Source organism: Pygoscelis adeliae, unplaced genomic scaffold, assembly GCF_000699105.1.
Source record: "Pygoscelis adeliae isolate BGI_AS28 unplaced genomic scaffold, ASM69910v1 Scaffold149, whole genome shotgun sequence".
Taxonomy (NCBI): Eukaryota; Metazoa; Chordata; class Aves; order Sphenisciformes; family Spheniscidae; genus Pygoscelis; species Pygoscelis adeliae.
In genome coordinates this window covers 653862-663094 of record NW_008825494.1, presented here as the reverse complement: position 1 = coordinate 663094, position 9233 = coordinate 653862, and the positions used below count along the sequence as shown (strand labels likewise).

Below are 9233 nucleotides of genomic sequence, written 5' to 3'. Positions count from 1 at the left end.
AATGAATCCTCTCCTACAGTTCAAGTCGTCAAATCATCTTTGTCAAAAGAAAAATCTCTTCAAAGCACAATTGCTAAAGACTTAGAATTTTATTTTCAGAACAGAATGAAAATAGAGGCCTTTCACTAAAGGCCTCTTCCCTGAGCTTGTTTTAAAAAAACTACTTCACTGCAAAACGCTGCACTGTCTAAAGCGAAACAGTATGAGCAACACAGCCATATTGATCCAGATCACTTCAAACTTGAATATAATTTTCTGTTTACAAGGTATGTAAAAAAATTAGTCTACTGCTATTTTTCATGTTCTGGAAAATTGAGTATTTTACATTTTTAGTATTAATATTATCATTGCCTTTTTAACGTTATGTAAATTAAACCTTTTGATTAGACCGTTTTGATTTTCCAAAAGAAATACTTCAGGCCCTGTGTTCTGCAGGAAATACCCACATCTTGGGTTTTTGTTCAGACAGAGGGTGACAGCTGCACTTTTCAGTATTTCCTGGAGAATGAGCTGGTGGTAAAATGACTTCTGTTCTACAAGAAGACTGGTGACAAATGCAGTAACAGCTATTGTGTATTAAGTAAATGTGGTACGAAATGTGGTTTACAGTCCCATACAACAGATGGTAATGATTCTCCTCCTAACAAGCAGAGAAGCTGTGGATTTGCAGCTTGAATTCAGCGTCCAGGAATAAGACCCAGCAGGGCAAGAGGGAGATACAATGTTGCGATCACAACTGTCACGCCAAGTGGGTGCATGGAAAAAAACTCTTTTCCATCAGCTTTGGGAGAAGTCTCCCACCTGCACAGAGGGTTGCATAGAGAAGCTGCATACGAGAGGAAAAGAGAGGTTAAAAATGAAGATGAAGAATTAGTATTAGATTTTTTTAAAAAAGACCTCTGAGAGCCTAATCTGCTTTTCTAAATCACTGCTAGAGCCAAGGTTTGGAGCCAAGTTGCTGATGCTTCAGCACTGTGCTGAAGTACTGGGTAATTGCTGGGGATCTCTTCACCTCACAGGTGCACAAAAATATGTATTTATACAGCTAATCCTGGCTGGGATGAGAGAGAAACGTCTTCTGGGAGATTCTGTCAGAGTGATAAATAATAGAAATAATTTTTAAAATTAATGAAATGACTGATTTGATGTAATCAGTTAAGTTCCAGATAAGGCAGGTCACTGCTTACTATTTTATCTATGCCTTTAATTCCTGAACTACGGCACATTTTCATGATGTCAGTGCTTCGACTCTTGGTCCCTGTTGCACCTTCTGACTCAACAGCTCCAAAATCCTCTCAAGCACTCCTTAGTGCAGATTTAGGGCTTTAACAGTGGAAATAAATCACAATAAAAGAGCCATTCAGCTTCTTGTATTAGATCATACATCTTGAAAAAAATAAAGTGGGCTGTATTTATGGGATAAGATTTCATGGGTCTGAAAAAGGCTTATAAAGTCTCCGAATCTGAGCTCCTCTATGATGCTTCAGGGAAGAAGGTCCATATGGCCTTGGGGTGTAGGAACAGAACAAAAATAAACTGAGTAGTGAGGCTATATTACCTGTGTATATCAAAATCAGCTGTTGAGATCCCAAAAGCAGGAAGGAAGTTGAAAAATTGGATGAGATCCACAAAGAGACAAGAAAATTATTACGAGATGTAAAACACGACTTCTAATGAAAGATTCAAAGAGCTTAATCAAGCTAAGCTATCAAAAATATGCCAAGAGATGACTTCTTCCCTGCCTGGCCGTCTCCACCAGGATCAGAACGTGATCTTCAGCCCAGCAGATGAAAGTGTAACTAGAACAAATAGCTGAGAGCTGAAAAGCTACTCCAATTTGGATGTTAAATAAAGATCAGGTTTTTAAGCTGAGGGCAATTTATGGCTGGAAAGAATGTATGCAAGTTGCTCTGTGTTTCACTGGAAAATTTTAAACAAGGATGGATGACTATCTGAAAGAGATAATCCAGTTCAAATCAGAATTAGCTGATCTTTGTTGCGCAGAAGATCAAACCGTAAGATTACTATGGTGCCTTTTGAGCTAAGAAACTATGAAAAAAAAACAAATCCCAGAGAAGAAAAGCTTTATTCTTAGGCAGTTTGATTGCATGTAAAGCTGGCTGAGCCAACTAGAGCTCGATAATGTACAGGCACTGGACATTTACCTTAGACTTCTTGTCTATTTTCCCTCTCTGGCCAGTCAGAGAGATGGCATCGTGACTCATTTCACACTCAGATAGGTCAGAGCAATTGTCCCATAGAAGTATTACACTCACTGACCACAGACAGAGCCTAACTGACTGGCTTAAAATATCTATCCTGCTTTTAGGTGATTTATTTTAAGTGAGATGAATGCTACTCTCTTTTATCAATATACCGTATCAGTGGAATTTTTAGATTGCACATTTTTTTACATTAATCTCTTTGAGACAAAGAGAGGGCTTTAATATATCAATAGAAGCATGAACGCACTTTCACTCCAGAGATAATGTTCTGAGCATTATCAAATTTAAATGATACAAGGTTTTTATAGCTTCTTCTGCTATTAAGTTACGTGTCTTTCTACAGTGATTCTGGGATGTCTCATTAACTTCAGCAGAGCTGTATGAGGTAGTTAAGGGGAAAGTTCTGTGCAAATATTTTACATTAACTTTCTTGAGCACAGTCTTACTTTTCTTGTAAAGAACCGAGATTGCCTTCAATGGAAGTTTTTCCCGGGAAAAGAATGCAGGATTTGGCCCTTAGCCATGCTGTAATTCTTAAAAGGAATTTGGTTTTTTTTTTTCCTTCAGTATTGTTAAAAAAGCTTTAGATCCATCACAGATCTTGAACATATGCAGATCAGTATGGACTAAATAATGCATTCCATAAATGTGGGCAAGCTGGAACAAATCCTGTTAGTTTCAGAAAAGGGAAGATAAATAATAGATGAAATGGATCTGCTTCATTGCAAACTTTAACAGTGATGTTACTTGAGCTCATTTTGAGAGTTCAAGCAATGCAAAGATAGAGGGGAAAGCTATATTTGTTGGTCTATGCCCTCTGGAAAGGACATAAACCTGCTTACCATCTTAATGTGTCTTGCATTCTGTCTGTGAAGAGGTGACCAGTTTTAATATCACTCAAAAAGTGTCATAGCCTGGTTTTCAGCCTTTTTTTTTCTTTTTCTTTTCTGGGATTAGGAAGTCTCACTTTAAGGTGATTGGTTTCAATCTAGACAGTGTTTGTCTAAATAAATGACAGTCACTACTACTTTTTGACTCTTCTTGATTGCTTATGTGAAAGGAATTCTTGGCTTGGGTCCATTTCCAAAGGGAGAGATGCTAACAAGCGTTGATGAGTATGGAATAGAAGCCAGTAACTACATGCATCTGGAAACAGCACTCTTGGCCACTGGTCTGTTTTCTTCCTGACAATGCTCACAGCACTGTCAACGTTAACCGCCGTGGATTGCTGAAACACAGTGGTTTTGTTTTAAAAAGGAATAAAATTACCTCCAAAAAAATGTTCATGGTAATGGCTTATCTGTATTGTCTGGCCTGATGTTGTGCACGTCACATTTTGCACTGACGACTTCAACTATTGCAGATCGGTCAGTGTCCTCAGCCTTCACTCTCTTAAAATCATGTGTTAATTATCTTATCTGTGGCAGATTTCGTGTTAACTTGACTGGAATCTGATTTTGTCTCTCCATGGTGGCAGCTAGAGCATAAACCATGTCATATAATGAGCAAGGACAGTCTAAGGCAAGAACTGTACAAGAGGCAAAGCTTGCATAGCTTATTTAGAATCAGGATTTAAATATCTGACAGGTATTCTTATATTTAGGGCTAACACTGCCACGCATTCGGAAGAGGCAGAAGCAAGCCTGATGTCAGATAGTGAAGTCCTTTGTTTCTATGCTTCACCATTTCCCACTGTGTACTAAAGTAATCAATAGTTGTGCAAAAATTAAACTATCGAGTTCACATATGTATAAAATATCATTGTAGAAGTGTGGCTAGAGGTTCCACATTTAGGGCTTAAAATCAATTTTGAACTGGAAGTAAGGATGCAACTACTTTATTATGTGCGAATAGCAGTGTATTCACACATGAATTACAGCGCTTATTCTTCCAGCACATAATTAATTTCCCCACGGTTTACAAATAAACTAGTTAATTAATGAAAAAGTTAACATTTTTCCTAAGAAACTTAGGGCTCTCTGCCTGTATATTATTTATTTCCTGTGCAAGTTCATTGTTTAAATTACATCGTCTTATCAAATTCCTAGATAACTACATTCATTGTGGTAAGTTCTGTAAGAGTTATTTGAACTACCCTTCAAAAGAGCATTCATCTTTTTTGTCCTTTTTCAAGATTAATTTCTTCTTTTTCATGGGAGCTGAAAAAGAAAAGTAATCCTTTTTAAGAAAAGAATAAAATATTGGTTTGAAATGGCTTCACTCCCTGAGGGCAATAGGATAACACCATGGTGGCCCTTAGTAGATGCTTCTGCTGATCACGGTGCCCCTTGGCAGATGCTTCTGTTGAACTGGACTGTAGATTTTGTGTGCCTTTGTGAGATTTGGTAAAGGCACCTAGTTTTTTGAATTAAACATTAGCCTGGGTGGAGTACTGGCATGGCAATATCAATTTTAGAAGTTGTGAGCGATGGGTCACTCTCAGACTAATCAAAATAAGTGCTGTCACTTTGGACATGAGGGAGAATCTAAGTATGACTTCACTGTGGTTGACCTGCTTTGCTTAGGAGCCTACCTAGCCTCCTTGCCAGGTATCTTTTCCGAGGTATCTTTTCATTATCTTCAGATATCAGAGCTACATATTCCAATATGTAATTACTCTCACAGAGAGAGGATCCGTTTTCATGTTGGAAGGTTAATTTGTCAACTTCAATTTACAATTATTGGAGCTTGTTTTGCCTTTCTTCGCAAGGCTAAAAAGCTCTCGGGTATTTTTTCTATATGTATGCACCTACTGCAAGGACTCGAGCCATCTCTCAGCCATGTCTGCGGTGAAGTGAAAGGAAGGGCTTCTCAGATCTCCAGAAATTCCGTGTCCTTGAAATGTGAAAAATAAATCAGCTCTTACCATGTCTGTGTGCAGAAGTAAAATCATTGTCCTCTTTCTACATGCTTCATTTTTTTTTTTTTTTCCTAATAGACATGCTAAGGATTATTTTGGATTTTTGCAACAGTATCACAAGTGAGTGCTCCCAATGACACACAGCACTTTATGACAACACTGGCTTTTGCTCAAGACAAGCTTATGTGACATTGCAGAGCCAACCGTTGTTTCTGCTTTTAGTTCCTGAGATAACTCTTTTGCAACTAGCTCAACTACATCTTCATGGCATTGCACTGTTCTAGAAATCCCTGGCTTTAGGACACTTTTTTTTTCCCCTCGTGCCGGCACAATCTGTGTTCTTGGTTCTCACAAACCATGTTTTCAGTGTTGTTAAAACAGATTTCATTGGACTGAGACCACTAACATAGTGGTTCACATTACACTGAAAGAGTAACTAGTTCTCTTTACTGCTTGCTCTTTTACCAATCCCTATGCCACTTGAAAGTGGTTGTGCAAATATTGTGGAGCTTCAAGAGAGTGAAACCTGAAGATAATTTGGTCCCATCTCGTTTGAGTAATCCTGGACATACTTCTAGCAGCAATGATGTTCCGTGGGAATGCTATGGCAACATCAAAATGTTGGCTGTCTAGCAGGCTTACTGCATCCTGTGCATGACCCGTGAATAAACAGAAGAATTCAGTTCCCAGAGTGTCAGTCTGGCACATTTCACAAGCACTACATTCACTTACCAAAAAAAAAAGTCAGCCAGTCATACAGAGAAAGTGCTATAGTGATTGAGTGATAAATTTCCTGCTGCTAACCCTTGTATATACTAACTCCAAGAAGCTAGGAATAAATCATGCATGGCTTAACTCAGAGGGGAAATATGCTTTCCTTCAGAATTTTTATTGTTTTTGTACTCGTCTGTTTTTCTTTGTTCATACTATTTTTTTTGTCTCTGCATCTCCTTGCTAGTCTCTGGACATATTAGTATGCTTTCTTTCAGTTAGATGTGATCTCTCTCTGAACCAGAGGCTGGAGATACGGTCAGTGAAGTACCAAGTTTGAGCTAAAAAGCCCAAAAGGGATATTAGTCCAGGGTTCAGTGCATAGGAACACGTTCATATTGTTTCTAGTCTGCTGCAAATGAGAGCACAACACTGTGTTTGCACTTAGTTCTATCATGCAGTGATTTCCAGTGCTCCAAAGTGAATATAAGATTTATGCCTGCCTATTGGTCTCTTTCGCTGTGTGTATCCTAAAAAAGGAAATGCAAGGACATTTATAGGATTATACTGCTTTTTCAGACGGCACCTAAAATGAATGAGATCGGAGTAGGGTAGAGCTTACTCCATTAACAGCAAGAGTTCAGGCTCCCTAGTCACAGAGTCCACGCTTGGAAAGTTCCTCTCACTAAGGAGAGATCACAGAATCACAGAATGGTTTGGGTTGGAAGGGACCTTAAAGATCATCTCGTTCCAACCCCCCCCTGCCATGGGCAGGGATATCTCCCACTAGATCAGGTTGCTCAAAGCCCCATCCAGCCTGGCCTTGAACACTTCCAGGGATGGGGCATCCACAGCTTCCCTGGGCAACCTGTTCCAGTGCCTCACCACCTGCACAGTAAAGCATTTCTTCCCAATATCTAAAATAAATCCACCCTCTTTCAGTTTAAAACCTATCACTATGCTCCCTGATAAAGAGTCCCTCCCCATCTTTCCTGTAGGTGCCCTTTAAGTACTGGAAGGCTGCTATAAGGTTTCCCTGGAGCCTTCTAAGTGTTTTGAGGAGACTTCTAATCTTGACTGAAACTTCCAGGGGAAGTTTGTCTGTAAATTATTCTCATGGTTTATCACCTTCCCCGTTAAAATGTTGTGACTATCTTCAATCCAGTTTTTTCTTCTAGTTATTTGGGCTTGTAGGAACTCTGACTATCTTTATATTGCCACATGTCTGTTTTGTTCTTTACTCCATCAATGTGAACATCATTCTTGAAGCTTCACTTTGGCAGACATAGGTAGAGTTCCCTGAACTGTACACACCGAAGCATGCTCAAAACTGATGGCATCTGGACTGACCACTATCCGACTCAGAAGAGAAATCTTAGAGTTTACCAAAAATGGTTTCATAAAAAATATCAGCTTCACACTTAGAGACAGTCAAATAAAACTAGAAGTAAAACAGCTGTTAGGAATTTTTAGGAAAGAAATACATAACCAAAGGGAAAATATCCTTTTGCTGCTGTGCTCAGATGAGTGGCAGAGACTACTCTTCAGCATGGCAAAGAGACAGTTTAAGGGGAACATGTTGGAAGTCTCCAAAACCCTTAGCAATGTGAAAAACAGTGGACTGGCATTAATTGATTGCTGCCTCTTCCAAACCATGAACTCTAGTTTTGAAACTCATATGAACTAGGTTCAAAACCAACTAAAGGAGGTGATTCTTCATGCAGTGGGCAGTAGATGAGTGAATCTCCTTGCCAAAGAAAATGCAAAAAGTTGCAGACGCAAGTTTACACGGGTTCAGGAGAAAAGGGGACAAGTAATCTTAGCCCACTGCCAAGACAACAGACCGACTGCACCCTCTGCCAAATCCGGTGTCTCCATTATTATGTTTGACCCCTTCCTTGTTCTTAGGGCTTGCCTTTAAAGGAGAGCTGAACTCAAACAGAAAACAACTGAATTCAATATCCTGCCTGAAGACCATATTTATTTACATCTTTTTTGGTTCTGACCTTCACTTAAAACCTCTGGATAAAAGTTGACGTATAAAACTAACGTTATGATAGAAACAACATAATGATCATGAATGCCAAATGTCTGCATTAGACCAAGCTGACATTCATTATAAAGTATCTTAAATATCAATGAAGCTTAAGGAAAAAGCTGCAACTTTTAAAACCGATTAAAAAGAGTAAGCTATATGTACACAGGTAGCTTAAGTTCAACATGCCACAGACAGAACACGCTCACTAGGGAAAGTCTTTTTTTTTGTTGAACAAAAAATGAAAACTCAACTCTGCACAAGGTTAAAGATTGTATTTTAATCACAGACTGAAACATCATGATTTACAAAACTGATGGTTAGATTTAAAACCAACCACTACCTCTTTCTGTGGGAATACTCCCCCCACACCCTAGCAGACTAGGGGTTCAAGTGAAGAACAGGGCTGTTCTTGTTTGCCTTTGAGACTGAACAGTGATTTCCAGGATGATGACTGATGCTGCAAGAATTCACCTAAGATGCTTGTCAATACATTTCATTTACCCAGCTGGAAGCAGCTTCTTCTAGGGAACTCTGCTGGATTCATCAGAAATCCCAACCATCTTGCAGCTTTCTGTCCAGAGCCTTCTCTGCAGGTCCTCATCATACGCAACGTCAGCTGATTTTGTCCTTTCCTCATTGTAAAGGTAGCAGCCGCCAGCTCCTTCCATCTCGGGTGACACTGCTGCATAGATGCTTGTAGAGGCTCCTTCCTCTGCAGTCTACAGAAACAAACAAACAAAAAATTCAGGCAGGGCAGGTACAATAGAAGAATTACATTATACCATAGGACCTTACCAGTGACAATCAGCTTTCCTAGTTTTGCATCACATTTGTGGTACTTATGCAAACCTCAAGCTGGCCATGGTAAAAATGCCACCTATCCAACTGGCAGAGTACAGTCCGTTTCTACAACAGTGCTGTTCTGTGGCTTAAAGCCACAGAACAGATATATGGAAAACTCTGGTCCATTTTTTCAAGTGCTAGTCAGATGGAGCATACAAAATAATTGATTTAGTTTTCACAGTTAGAGCTAATAAACCCAAAAGCAAACACAAATATTAAAATCCTAGTTTAATTATTCACTTTGCAAGGATGAAAGGGTCTGTACTCTGCCTTAAGAAGATGAAAGCTATACTGTAGGAGCGATTTGTTCATTGTAACAACAATATGACATGAGCAAAGGATTATGGAAACCATGGCAGCAAATTAAGATTCCACAGTTCAATCCAAGCAGGCAGGTAAACCAGGGAATTACATTTCACACAGAGCATAGTTATCAGAGTTCTGCAGTGTCATAAAGCAAAATGGTGAAAGATCTATAATGTCTGATATACCATGAGTATCGAATGAAAATTAGTAAGTGAATATCTTAGAGTGATAACTCCTTTCATCCCAAGGA

At 39.1% G+C, this 9233-nt stretch overlaps 1 protein-coding gene across 1 annotated transcript in view; it reads right to left on the bottom strand.

Moving 5' to 3' along the window:
• Window positions 1-8091: 8091 nt before the first annotated feature.
• DHRSX (dehydrogenase/reductase (SDR family) X-linked) overlaps window positions 8092-9233 on the bottom strand; it is a 154207-nt gene continuing 153065 nt past the window's right edge. Inside the window, exon 7 of the mRNA XM_009331298.1 lies at window positions 8092-8553. Within this exon, the coding sequence (XP_009329573.1) occupies window positions 8356-8553 (198 nt within the window). The 3' untranslated portion in view covers window positions 8092-8355. The remainder of the gene's footprint in view (window positions 8554-9233) is intronic.